The 14,782-nt window shown below is 48.5% G+C and overlaps 1 protein-coding gene across 2 annotated transcripts in view; it reads right to left on the reverse strand.

The window, feature by feature from the left end:
• Positions 1 to 14,782, reverse strand: part of nlgn2a (neuroligin 2a) — a 106,134-nt gene that overhangs the window by 4,094 nt on the left and 87,258 nt on the right. For both annotated transcript variants that reach the window (XM_018744452.2, XM_018744450.2), the window contains 2 exons: positions 2,549 to 2,734; positions 229 to 494 (listed from right to left, as the gene is read on the reverse strand). In XM_018744452.2, the coding sequence (XP_018599968.1) occupies positions 229 to 494; positions 2,549 to 2,734 (452 nt within the window). The remainder of the gene's footprint in view (positions 1 to 228; positions 495 to 2,548; positions 2,735 to 14,782) is intronic.

Below are 14,782 nucleotides of genomic sequence, written 5' to 3' on the forward strand. Positions count from 1 at the left end.
TGCCCCTTGTGGGAGCAGCTAGGTACATATTATAAAAAACTAATAAGTGCGACAGTAATCGAAAAAAAAAAAAAACGATGAAAAATGCTATAATAACAGTGTGAAAGAGTTCAGCATTTATCCAGCAGTGTCTTAAAAGGCACGGCAAAACCCCAGGAGAACGATCCAGTTAAGAGCAAGAAGAGTCACAGAATTAATCATCAAAATTAAGAGAATTCGAATTCGGACCTGCTGCATGAGTATCTCTGGGTCGTCGGGCACCACGTCACCATCCACCACGGGTCCGAAGGCAATGTGGTAGCGGGCTGGTTGAATGTCCTGGTCCACCAGTTCCCGGAAGTTCTTTCGACGGAGGCACTCGACCACGTCGCCCGTCTCGCCGAAGCTGCAGCCCACCTTACGTGCCAGAATCTTGGTGTACTTGAGGGGCTGGTAATTCACCGACCAGCTGGAGATGGCCGAGCCACTCTGGGCGATAGCCCGCTGGAATAACCCTAGAGCGGGTGCAGAAGTAACGCTGGGCTAGGCAGCCTGGGAGATTCATCACCCAACATTACGCACTGAGCTGAGCTGTGATGGATCTTAGGAGGGCGGAACAGCTGGATCTCCAGAAGGGAAGTTAACACAACACAGAGCTGATGCCATCCATCCACCTTGACCCTCTTGCCTTCCCTCTCTACATGAACTATACATTTGGAAGTTTAATTACAAACATAATTATGAGCTCTGCAGGACCTTGTAAAGGAGATGGAATCTGGGATTCCTGCAGCGTGTTAATTATTCATGTCCAGCGCATTCCAGTGAAGGATTGTGCAGCTACGCTAGTCATCTAAGATCAGGTGAAAATGGGAGCAACTTTCCACTTAAATGCTGAGAAAAACTAAAATAAAAACGCACATCGACGAGGGACGTTGGCCCGCAAAAGGTGAGTACAGACTAGTATGGAGCTGGAATGCAGGCTGACAGTGAACCAAGGCCATTTCCACCCTGAGCTCCAAGAGGACGGCCATCTCCTTATTAAAGCCCCCACCAGCCACCCAGCGCTTTCTTCCTCCACACTTTCTCTCACAGATTCTTTAATTAATAATTAAGGAGAGAAGCAGACACCCTTTCCCAGTGAAATCAATTAGGAAGCGGTTGAGTCACTGCTAACCTGTCCAGCCTCTTCTTTCAAGTGAGAGGAAGAGATTGAGAGAGTGAGAGGAGCAGCGGTCAGCCTGCATTTCATCCTTTTTAACAATCTGTTTATCTCCTATGCTCGCCTGCCTCGTGTCTCCCTTTGTCTTCCTGCCTCTGCATACAATCATCCTTTTCCCCACGTTTGACTCCACGGCCATTAATTAATATCTTTTTATCCTCACGTGTTTTCTATACATCTCTTTTCAATGTGTGCTTTCTCAGCTCTGGGAAATAAGACCTTCACAGTATAACTCCTATAGACACATTTATTAAAAAAAATAATTTAAAAAAAAAACACATTTTGATCCTTATAAATCTTTTATTTTTCTTTTGGACTTTTTCAGTGTACTGACCTTCTCTCATTTTCAATACGCAGTATATCTCTGCTCGGCCCTGGACCCTCCGCTACGATTGTGCGTGATGATATCACATCCCATTAATGTTTTCCGCATTTTGTGACAGCTAAAAGTGCCTTGACACGTTTGGATTGAGTGGGTGTCAGTTTTCATAACAGAGACATTCTTGCATACCTTGGGATCAGTGACCCTGCATGTCAGAGAACAGCCAGGACGGGCTGGGTCACGGTTACATGGTCATGGTGACGAGGACAACGATGGTAATGGAGGTGCGTTGGATGATGTGAGTGCGACAGGTGGACAACATGAGAGCAGCAGAAGTGAATGGGTTAGTGACAGCTGATATGTGCTCTCTTGCACACACACACACACACACATACACACACACACACACATATACATGTCAGACAAAGATTAGCACTCGGCAGTTGCTCTATATGAACAGAGTAAGAGGCCCAACGGGATGTACAGGTAATTGGTACTGCGTATGCAATTGACGAGACAGTCGTCACAAGATGCCACGTTCAGATCTAGACTAGAGGTGCTCACTACAAACATTTCTCTTTGTACATGCTGTTAAGGTTTAAAAGAGAATACCCAAAACATTTTAAGCTGATGATGAATTATTTAGTAAACGAGTGACCAAAGGCTCGTCGCTTCAGATGGGATACCTCACTTATAAATGTGCTCGATAAGGGAATGTCACATTACAAAATTCAAGCACCGTTACACACAAAAGCGTCCAATAGGCAAGGATTTAAAGTAAAGAATGCCGCCTATCGTACTGTTTTGACCATCTGCTATTTTTCTAGCATTTTTAATCACGCACCTGTATTTCACGTGCGGGTTCCATGGTGGTTAAGCAGTTAGTGCCGCAGTTTCCGCTCAGGGAGGTTTTTTTTTGCTGTATCTGCAGCGGGAGCTGATGTGCTCCTCAGATGTGCGTGTAATTCAGGGTCTTTGCTGTCATCCTGCTGTGACTCTGGGTGCAAAAGCCCTGCGGGTGTCCTTACCTTCAGAGTGATGGGACAGGATGAGAAGGTTGACACAGGACGCTCCGGCACCAGAGCCGAAGATCGTGATTCTTTCAGGGTCGCCACCGAAATGGCCAATGTTCTCATTCAGCCATCGCAGCGCCTGAATCTGGTCCAGAAGCCCATAGTTGCCCTTGGCCGACTGATCCCCTGTGCTCAGGAAGCCTGCAAAGGAGGAGTCACGGTGTTGATGGGAGGGGTTACGGTGGCAATAGGGTCACAAAAAGGGCAGTGCGGAAGTGTAAAATAACGAGAAATACAGCGGGACCGAGCATATCCTGAGCACATGTCGGTGCCCTTGGCACACTGCGCCCTTACGGTGACAGGCAGCCTTACGCATCGAGCTACTACGCAAGACGGAAAGCAAGAGCAGATGCAAAGGGCCGACCGAGGAGACACCGGGACGTAACCGAAACCCAGAGACTCTTACGATCAAAGGCTACCATTCATTACTCTTATAAAAAAGTGCTCCTTCTCCAATTCTGAAAAACGCAGACGTTTTTGGTGCTTTCGCAAGGCACTTTCAAAGGCTGCGCCACTTCCCAGACTTGACTACCTTTCTCAAACAAAAAAGGTACGACGTGATCACCAATAAATCAAGGTAAATTAGTAAAGCGCGGCAACATCACATTAAAGTAATAAGCCATTTTCGATACACTTTTAAAGACAAGAAGTGCAATAGGAAGTGCTTGGTGAAAAACTGATAAAGAAGAAAATGGTGGGTGTTCTTTGAGCCTCGAATAGTGGCAGATTGTTTCATCTGCCTCCAAGACGCCACGCTTCGGCTGTGCAGCTGAGGAAGGCTGATCAAAGCTGCCTGACAGGAGAGAGAGGACTCGCCCTGCATCCTTCTCCATCTCGCTCTCCTTCTCTTTCTCTTTTTCTCACACGCACGCAAGAGAGGCTCATTAGCAAACTTGCTTTTCCCCATCTGTGTCTGTGACGTCTCCTCGCTTTGACGTCGTCTCCTCGCTCTCGCTCGCTCCTGCCTGCCTCCCCCTGTTAAGGAGAGGACCCGAGCCCCTGTCCTGCACCAAGGTCAGTGGGATCGGGCTCTGCAGAGGGTTGCTGTGGAGTCCTGGCCCTCAAACAGCCCCCCTCCTCTACCTACAATTCCTCCAGCACCACAAAGGGTAAGAGAATCGCGGCCAAAGTAGTCTCAGTAAAAAGGCCAGGACCAAACACTGCTAGATTTCCTGCAAGCACAAAGCACCTAGAGAAACGGTGCAAACTGTACTGTTGCAACCTGTCTGATCTGGGCGAGACACGGTACCTCTTTGGTGGGACACCCATCCACTGCAAGGGAGAAGGAGGCGACGAAGACTTGAACCCAGTTCCTCGGCAAGCAGAGTCACTTTAAATGCTAAATTGTAGGGCAGCGGGTTTGAACTTGGGTCCACTGCCCAGCGAGTGAGGGTCTAAACACCGCACTGTCAGGAACCTTAAGGCAGCCAATAGGGACTCAAACTGAGCTCCTCTATGTGCCAGGTTTGAGTCCCCACTGCTCTATTTAGCTGCTTGACAGTGCAGCATTTAAAGCACTGCTCACTCTGCGAAGATGCTTATTTTAGAGCAAATGAAAATAAAAACAAAAAACATCATCTCAGCAACCTCCTATTCAGTCCTGATTGATGACAGATTCATTCTGTAAGCATGGGCAGTGTTTGTCAACTTCTGGACATCATTACAGCTCTTTACTTTCTACATTATCCACAGTTGAATAATCCACATATCCCTTGATTTATATGCAGGTTAGGTTTTGTGAAAGTCTCAGATATAGTTATAATAAATGAATAAAAATAATCCATATGACTTTACTAATATGGAGCTACATTAAAGTTACAACTAATTTAAAATAACTGAAAATTGAGCAGACTTCTTCTCTATAAACTCCTATTCAGTGCTGATTGTTGACCACTTCATCCCATCAACATGATTACTGTTTGCCATTGTGTTACTGGTAACCAACAGCGATGAATGTGAGATGTAAGCTATAAGCACCGAGGAAGTGTGCTGAATGTAGGCGATGCAAAAGGCAGAAATTTTAGAAAACCTATCAGTGAAGAAAATACAGTTAAAGACAAATAAACTGGAAAATGTCTGAATCTTCGAAAATTTGTAAGGCGTATGCTCATAATACGAGGAGCCAGTGTATAAGGGAATGTGTGAATTAGTGTGACACCCTACGACTGTAAGTGTGTGTGTCAGTTTTACTCTATTTCAGATTGCTGTAAACGCTGTGCCTTCCGGTCACTGCGATGCCCTCTGGCTTTCTCCAAGCAGGAAGTCTGTAGGGAGCGGGGCTGCCAGTACCGAGCTGTGCTGCGGTCTAACTGAGTTGTGGCCGTATTGCAGTTATCGCTGATTCAATCACACAGGCACAGGAAAGGAGGCTGTACTGTTGTGTGCTGCGGTTGCGTTGCCTTCCGAATTACCGTCGCTTTTCCTTGCATTGGTTTCGAGCAATCTGAGATTATGTTCTGGAGGGTTTCCAGGTAACAAGGCCTGATTTTACAGTTTATCATTATTATTATTTATTAATTTTACAGACACTTTTCTGAGCAACTTACAACAGTAGGTTTTCATACTAAGCTTCTTACATTTACATTTGCATGTATTCATTTAGCAGACGCTTTTCTCCAAAGCGACGTACATCTCAGAGAAATACAATTTATGCATTACATTAGGAAAAAGAGAGACGTAGTTGCAGATGTATGACTCTTAAAGAAAAGTTAGTTTCTTTCTTTCCACTTTATGCACCGATGTTCATCGCATGAGTAGGTGCATAAAATGCAGGATAGACAAATCCTGATCATCATCCTACAGTTTTTTTTTAAAGGTACGCGGACATTTACGTACATTACAGGAGTAGCGGCTGTGTAAAGGCTTATCTGGGCATGATCATAAAGTTATGGTGCATGAACATTTACACCTTACATGAGCTGGAGAGATCTTGGCCGAAGTGAGTCTGGAAAAGGTGTTTTCAGACCCTTCTTGAATGTGGACAGCGCTTCAGCAGTTCTGAGTGAGAGGGGAGGTCATTCCATCACAACGGAGGCAGAACTGAGAACCTCCGTGCTTTACCTTTCGTGCGTGGGACCACCAAGTGAGCAGAAGTAGATGAGCGGTTTGGGTGGGGTGTAGCGGTTGATCAAGTCTTGTAAATAGCTAGGAGCAGTTCTATTGATGCATTTGTAGGCAACAACCAGGGTCTTGAATTTGATCTGGGCAGCTATAGGAAGCCAGTGCAAAGAAACGAGTAGAGGAGATACATGGGAACGATTCTTTTAATGGCTAACCTATTTATACAGCTGGGTAATTTTTTTCCCCCAGAGAAATTTAGTACCTTTTTTAAGGATACCGCAGCAGCAGTTGGGATTTGAACCTGGGACTGTCAATTGCATGGTGGTGGGCTCTAACTACTACACTAGCAGCTGCTCCGATCCCTCGCGCTTGTACAGTAGGTGGAGCGGCCGGCTGCTGTACTGTATTTGTGGGTCTTTGTACTGCATGTAATGTTGCAGTTACTCTAACTGGCGGTGGACTCAAACAGAGTGAGGAGGGGGTTACTGTGCTTCTCAGTCCCTGCTTTACCTACCAAATTAGAGATAAGAACACTCGTTGCTTATGTGAATGGGAATCAAGCAACACTTTGGCTGGCATGCGCTGCGCGTACAGCACACATGCGAACGCACACTCTTCTCGACTCACTCTCAGGAGTTCGCCGATGCGCAGTGAAATAATTCTTACCGCTACTCGATCCCAACAAAGCAGAAACATAAAAGTCTGGAACAAACAAAAAGTCCTGGCACTTTTACTTTCCTTGAAAAAGTAGACTCGCTTTAAAAGAAGACATTTAACCTTGCCGGATGTCCCCACTAGGTCTATTTGTCAGGATTTACTGTCCTTGCGGGAATACGTTCAATTCCTCCTCCACAAGGCCAGTTAAAGAGGCTGATGGAGAGAGCCGCAGTCTCATCATGAGTTCACAGGTAGGTGCTGTCCTGGCGCACCTGGCACCGTGCGGACATTCTTGGAGCGACGGAACACATGGGACGCGCCGTGTGCTGTGAGCTGCTGTGGCTGCTCTAGGCCATAGGTACGGAGGCCCCCACGAGCCAGACGGGGCGGCAGCCGTACCGCCGGTTTCTACACCCATAAGCTTCATCTTCATTCGCTTTCTTCTTGTTGCTGGTGGATTAAGAAACAGAACTAAAGCTAAAAACCTCACCCCGATTTGAGGTCTGCGACCGCCCAAAGCCGAAAAGGCCCGGCCGGGTCGCAGTAATGACGCTTGTTTTTATAAAACCATGTCTCCGTGTCTCTATCCAGTCTCATTCTTGCCACTTGAACTCCTCACCCGGCACTTTACCCTATTAAAAAGCAGAGGTTGTATCACAAAACGGCAATAGAGGGGGTTTGGTCCACCGACTACAGCAGCACTCTGAGAATGTGTGACCGCCTGGACCTGTTCGTAACCCAGCCGTCCACTTCCCTCCTTCCCTCCCTCCCTCCTTCCGTCCTTCATGATTACCGCTGTCGCTTCTCAGCTGCGCCATTCCAATTATTGCAGCAGCGTGTGCAGTTATAAATTATTCCAATTTCCTGTTTCAACAGCTCCCATCCCCCCACAGCATGACCCGCAGCTGCAAGCGCACAAATTAGCCTCCCTCTAAGAGGCGCCCGTCTTCTCTCTAAAAGGGAGCACTGTTTATACTGAGTAAGTAAGTAAACGCTGAAAAAAGAATGAAATTCAGCACAGCGGACATGGGTGGCAGAAACCAGGCCTCTCCATCGTCCGACATTTCCAAAATCTGCTGTGTCACTCTGTTGCTGCCCTCACCCTGTTCCCCCCCCCCCATTTCAGGTAGCACACCAGGGGCTTTTCCCTCTTTTCCTCCACTACCACATGTTACTCTCCTTACTTCCATCCCCTTCTCTTCATTTACTCTTCTAAATGATGCTTTCCTCCAGAGAAATTTACAACACTAAGCTACGCTACCTACAATTATTCACCCATCTACAAAGGTGGTACTTCTTACTGGAGCAATTCAGGGTAAGGACCTCGCTCAAGGTGCTACAGCAGGAGGTAGGATTCGAACCCGTGACTTCTGACCGCAAAGGTTGCAGCGTTACCCTAAGCCCACTTACTGTCCCCTCTACTTTTCCTCTTTCTCCCCCTTTTCCTCGCCTGCTCCCTTCTGTCCTCTGTGCTCCTTCACCGACACACTCGCTGTCTTCCTCCATCCATTCTTGACTGTGTTCCAAGCTCCCACCGCTGCGTCTTGCCTCCCTGCCTCTCCACCGTTCCTCTCAATCTCCTGTCTTTCTCCGCTCTCACCCGACTCCCTGGCCTGCCACTCTCCAGTGCGCTGCCTGCAGGCTGCGACAGGGCTATCTGACCCTGAGGGCAGGGGTCCACCGGGCTGCAATGAGCACCAACTCTAATGTCTTGCAATAGATTCTCATCCCTGTTCCTCTCGTGACTGTGCTGAGGAGAGTTGTTATTTTTGGGCGCAGGTTCACTAACGCCCCCGACGGACTGACAGGCCGAGTGCGAAGCCAACCAGCAAGCCGGCGGAGGTGGGGATCTAGGCCAGGACCGGCTCCGAGTTTGGCTTTCGGTTCTTCTGATCCGAATCTCCTCAGAACGCCATCCTCCACCTCCGCAGCCTCTACGGAACGGGTCTACGTTACGTGGCATCGCTCGTGTCTGTCTTTGCTCGTGCACTGATCGTAGCGATGCATTGACAGCGTGTATATGTGCGTGTCCACAAAGATGCTCGGTTGCTGCTGGTTATCATTAAAAATGCTGCGAGAGAGATTCGCAAGGAGTCCCTAGAAATAGTGAGAAGGGTGACGGTGTACAGCACCGCAGTCGCGCGGTCATACCCAGCCGGCCTGTCAACTTGAACCGCAATGCCCAGGACACAGAGGCAGGACCTTAAAGGGGATCAGCTCACATCTGTAGAAATCATTTGAAAAAATCCACATGGAGACAGAGGCTCTGTGTAACTCCTGGCTGCCTACAGCACGATGTCATACCGAGCGAAGAACGACCATACGTTGACTACATACCCATAACTGTCTGACCGTTATCTCACTGCAAAGGTGGATGGACCTAGAAGACCTCCTGACTTCTCTGCACTGTGCCCCACACCTCAGTTAATCCAGGTACCCAGCCGTTGCCGCATCACTGCATGGCACTGCTCTCTGTGTGCTGCAGAAGTCTCGCACAATGACGGGAGGCAAAGCAAAGGAGAGGGAGGAATCTTCCTGAGGAAAGGACATAAATTATTTACAGTGCATCTGCAGCAGAAGTGATGCTACTTGCTCTGAGAGTGGGGTAGCACACACACGTACACAGACACACAAAACTGTGCCGAAAAAATTACACACACACACACGGTGTATTCATCCCCATCCCTTAAATCCCAAAAGACTGAGAATAAAATGTCACACTTGATCTTATGTGGCATTTTATGGACTCGGTGAGTGAAAGGTACCTGCCCGTTGATCCCACTTTGTTGTTTCATGAATGCTTTTATACCCTTGGAGAAACAGAACAGTATGAGCGTGCTTTCAGCGCCAGGTGATGCGCCGGGTGCGAGAGCCACGGCGGGATGGCGAGGGGCAGCCGAGGACGACGGTACCGGGCTCGGTCAGATCAATGGAGATCAATCGCGAAATTAATTTAGTCCTTTCTAATTAATCTCTTACGTAAATCCTGCGTAGACATATTTCGGCGAATGCAGGCGGAGAACGCGGATGCCAACACCGCTGGCATCTGGCAACCCGGAATTCAGAAACAACAGAGCATGATGGGACAAGGCGGCCCCTAGTGGTGGCAGTGATCCATTGCGGTGATGCCTCTCCTGGTCAGTGAGCACCTGTCACCCTCCTTTAGCCCCTCCCACCCTTTTCCAAACTCATCTCGTTTCCACAGTGCAAACATGCTGTGGTTAACATCTGGTCATTATGAATTCAGCACTATGATCAAAGGTCAATAAACCTTTTACATTTCACAAACTGTCATGCAAGCCTAGAATAAATGTAATAAATCCATGACCTAATTTTCAGTCCAGATGATGCAGGCCATCAGGTTCTAACATCAGGTTTGCAGTGAATGCCCAGAACTGTTGCTGATACTTAGCCAATTTTTCTGAAATGATCAAGGTTCAGCATAAATTAAAACACAAAGGATAATGAAAACATGTTTACAAATGAAGAACTTTGTGTGAACTCAATATCCTTGCAGGCACACAAGTGCTTATGATGGAAGAGAAAGCTAATATTTCACAATAAGTTTCACACACACACACACACACACACACAGTGTCTGAAACCGCTTGTCCCGAGCTGGGTCGCGGTGAACCGGAGCCTATCCCAACAACACGGAGCATAAGGCGGAGGGGGAGGGGACACACCCAGGATGGGATGCCAGTCCGCTGCAAGGCACCCCAAGGAGGACTCGAACCCCAGACCCACCAGAGCGGGACTTGGTTAAACCCACTGCGCCACCGCACCCCCGCAATAAGTTTCACTGGTGTAATTTTTCAAACTATTAAATATGTTTTGTCAGTTTGCTGTGGGTGATATCAAATGTGGTGCAATGGATAGCAGCCCTGCCTAACAGTGTAGGTTCAAATCCAGCTCAGTCAGTGTGGGGTTTGCATGATCTCCCCATGTCTGTGTGGAGTTCCTCCGGGTGCTCTGGTTTCCTCCCACAGGTATACAGTTCAGGTAAACTTGACACTATATTCTTATATCGGTGGATGGGTATACACTACAATAGACTGGCTCCCGCAAAGGTTGTACCCCCCCTCCCCCTTCTGTCTGGCGCCCAGTGATTCCATGGTAGGCTCTAGGCTGCCGTGACTCCGACCAAGTCAAGCAGTTATTAAAAGTGAGTATGTCAAATGTATTAAAACAGACGTATTTAAAGGGTAAACATATGTTGATGTGGTGAAGGCCGTGCCGAAGGCCGTGCTGAGTCTGAACGTTTCTATTTCTCGCATCTTGGAATTTGCCACATAACCACCTGGCATACGTCGGCTCCTTCATTAGCGATCAGCGTGACAACACAGCGCTGATGACGAATGGAACAGCTAGTTTAATTTTCCCTTAATTAAATTTTCTGAGAGATGTGCCTGAGCTCGTCTGCTTGTCTCCATCGACCAACTCCGCTCTCACCTTCTGTGCCAGTTCCGATAACCTTGGAGGCACACAAAAGTTGTGGGCACACAAAGGTTGTGGGTTTGAATCCCTGGACACCACGCCAAAAAGGTGGGATTCAAACCCACAACCTTCGACTGTAAGGAAAAAAGCTCCAAACTCTACGTTACCTGCTGCCGACAACTGCCATCCAGCACACGATAATTTCCCTTTAGCCTGAGAGCAGTGAGCCCACGTGGGTTTGTGTTCAGACAAGAAGCAGTTTGTGTGTGACTTCATTTGCTGTGTGTTTATCTGGGTACATCTTCTCCTTCTCGTTGCACCGGTGGTAGCGAGTCATCCCCCCGACCTCGTGTCTTCCTTCCCAGCTGCGATTGTGTCAGGACGGCGGGCGCCGCTCAGGTCCGACAGAACAGGGGTTTCTGGTTCATAGTAAGCGCTGGAGCTGCTGAATGATTCAGAGCTGACACAAAGAGCAGAGGAGTGTGCATTTATAAGAATTACTTCCTCGAAAACGCCCTATTTTAGAGTGCTGCTGCTCGCCGAGCCACACTTTAGGAAACAGGAGATGGTCAACAAATGGGGGAGGCTGTTACGGGTAATTTAACTTGGGGCCACCTTGGCCTGCTGGTTGCTGAGAGCAACAGGGGAGGTGATTAAAACCACTCTGGATGTGTGTGTGTGTGAGAGCGCGCATGTGTGTGTTGGGGGCATGAGGCTAGTTTAGTGTTACATTTAACGCGCGCCGACCTACGCAAAGCGACGATGTTTATTTGACTCTCCGAGCTCTCATGAAAAGCAGCGCGGCGTTGTACAGCTGAGCCACGTTCGTGTTTTTGGCTCCGAAAAAGGGAGGCTTCTCCGTTAAAGAACGGTCTCTTACTGAAAAGAACAAAGTAACGGGAAAGTCATTTCTATGGCAACATTTAAGCCTGAACAGTGTGTGAGACAGAATCTTCTTCTTGAAACGTCTCCTCCAGATAATCAGTATTGTGCTGCACTGTAGCGCCTTATTCTGATCATTATCAATGATTGCCATAAATACATTGTAATTTCCAAGTCTAATAACAATAATAATAATAATAAGAAGAAGAAGAAAAAAAATCTTTGTCTTATATAACACGATTAAAAGCAGACCCCCAAAACCCTCAGACCCTGTTTTACAATAAAAAAGCAAGATATGTTGTAAAACAGTTTACAACAGAGATCACCACTTTAAAGAACAGTATGTCTCATAGTGCCTGGGCAGAGTGCGAGGCCGTGGGTTCGATGTTCTCCCTGTGTCTGCGTGGGTTTCCTCCGGTTGCTCCGGTTTCCTCCTGCAGTCCAGAGACATGAGTCATTGAGTCTAAAACCTACCCAGGGTGTGTGTTTACAGTTATTCCGTTAGCAGACATTTTTTGCCAAAGCAACTTCCAGCAAACTCTATGTACCAAGGTGACTTACACTGGGTCACTCAGCCACACATCAGTGGAACACACACACACTATGGATGAACCTGAACAGCATGTCTTTGGACTGTGGGAGGAAACCAGAGCACCCAGAGAAAACCCACACACGCACAGGGAGAACACGCAAACTCCACACAGGCTGAGAGGGGATCGAACCCACGTCCTCTCGCACCACCCAGCTGCTGCGAGACAGCAGCGCTACTCGCTGTACCGCCGGGCATGTGTGCGTATGTGAGAAAAAGTGTGTTTCACTGGTGTGCAGATCAGTAACTCGTTGTAGTGTATCGAGCAGTGTAAGTGACCTTGGGTGGAAAGGTGTGGGCTGATTACACTGCATGGTGTTCACTGGAAGCTGCTTTGGAGAAACACGTCTGCTAAATGAATAAATGTGAATGCAATATACTACAGAACACTGTATTGTACTGTACTGTACGGTGTGTTATTCTGTCTGTACTGTAGTATGACTGAGTGCTGTACGGTACTGTAGTACACTATGATGTTGCTCTGCAGTGTAGTGCTGAAGAGCCTCTGGAGAAGTACTATTACTATGCTTTTCTCTGCAGTCCAGCTCTATTATAATGCTTGATGTAATGCCCCCTCTTGGCATTGAAAGAGAAATCAAAATCACCCCCTCCCCTTTCTTGCCCAAATCAAATTTCAATCTGTTGTTTGACTGTGATTAAGTCATCCTTTCACCAGTGGTCAAAAAAAAAAAAAAACAGTGCCCCACCGAGTAAAGGAAACAAACAGAATTAGTCCAGTTCTGGGCCTCTGGCTCTCAAAGAGACATCGGGGACATTCTCGAGGAATTCAAACAGCGGAACTGAGGCCTAAAAAAGCCTCCTCTCCCAGCCATGCTTCTGGGGGCGCACTTTCCCGGAGACCCCGACCGACGCGGCCTGCAGATGCTAAGTGCTGGTGATGTAACAGTCGGCGCAGATCGCCAGGAGAGCCAGACGCGGCTAGAAGAGTGCAGCAGCATCGCCTTCGACTCGGAGCGCCACAGAAATGAGATAAAAATAAAACTGAGCTAAAAAGCTACTTGACACGTCACCTACGGCGCAAACCAGAAAAAAGTGTGGCAGCGTTTAAGAGCACGACTTGAGGGGCTGATTTCTCCGGGCGCTCAGACAGTCACGAAAAGCCAAAAAAAGAGAGATGCGGTCTGAGGAAGGTCATTACTGGCTTGCAATCTTATTTTACCAAGCTGTGAAATGATATAATTTCAGCACAGCAGTATACCGCCCCCCCACACACTCACACTCACACACACACACACACACACACACACACACACACACACACCTAATGTACTACAGTTCAACCCAGCAGGCAGTAACACAGGCCTGTGCCCAGTTTGAGTTCCATCCCTCCCCTGGGGGGTGAAGGTGCTCTCAGGTGACCCTACCTAGGGAGTTACCTTGTCTTTGTACCAAGTGGGACGAGAACCCTGGCCCGGTGATTGTGTATGCTAAGAATGTGCCGTGCCCGACAGCAGCCTACTCTGTCGATGACGTGAACCCCTGGCCGCTGCAGCGCAGTGCGGTTGCTTGGCAACTGGCCAAAGCTACTCTGAGAGCTGCATCTTCCTGAAACACATTGTCGGGACCCCGTCCGTCTTTCTGCTTCTTTTGCCACCCATTCCGGCGTAGACAAGGCACCCCTTCACGTTTATTACCCCCACCGATCCCATCCGCTCCTCTTTCAGCTGCTGGTCACATGTGAAGCCCACACGAAGCATCAGTTTGACACCCCGGCTGAACCGGGCTGATGGCGGCACAAACACCGCACAGTGGATACCCCACTGGTGTTATCATAGGTGGGGGTAGCCACCCCCCCCCCCCCACTCCGGCACTCAACGCAACTTGCCGGGAGGAAGAACAGACCAGGATGGACATTTGCACCTCTTAAGTTAAAATGAATCACGGAAGCATCTCACTCGCTTCAATAAACTGTGCTGCCGTTACTTGGTCTACGCTTATATTCAGGTAAAACAGGTGAAAAAAGACTGCAGCAATGTTCAACGTTTTGCGTGATGTTACAGTTTACAAAATGCGCACTTCTTCCCATTCATCAGCATGGGTACATTCAGCTGCGATATATTTACTGACAGGTCACGTCGGTATGGCCCAGTGACTTACAAACACTGTAGAGCGTAAGCCCAATGCAGATGGAATAAAAACAGTGCAGTACAGTAGGGTATTAATTAAACGAGCACCGGTAACCCTTTGGGCTCCTTGTTCCGGCTCCCGGCTCCCGGCTCCCGTCTCTCGTGCTCTCTCCCCACCTGTCCGCTCAGGCTTGCGTTTACGCTGAGAGCAGCAGATTGCGCTGCGTGTCATGAATATTCAACGACCGCTTTACGTGACAGGCAATGAGCGAAGAGGAACCGGCTAGCGGGAGAGTAGAGGGGAGAGCCACACAACAAGGGGGGCAGGGAGAGATGGCCGGAGCAGACGCGAGGGGTGGGGGGGGCTGGGGAGGTGCGGATGGCTGGAGGGAAAGCGAGAGGAACAGAGAGGGAAGCCATTAACCTGCTGGCCCAGCAGGAGCAAGAGCCAGGGAGCGCTGCTCCCCCCACCAACCC

The sequence above is a fragment of the Scleropages formosus genome, chromosome 13 (assembly GCF_900964775.1).
Source record: "Scleropages formosus chromosome 13, fSclFor1.1, whole genome shotgun sequence".
Taxonomy (NCBI): Eukaryota; Metazoa; Chordata; class Actinopteri; order Osteoglossiformes; family Osteoglossidae; genus Scleropages; species Scleropages formosus.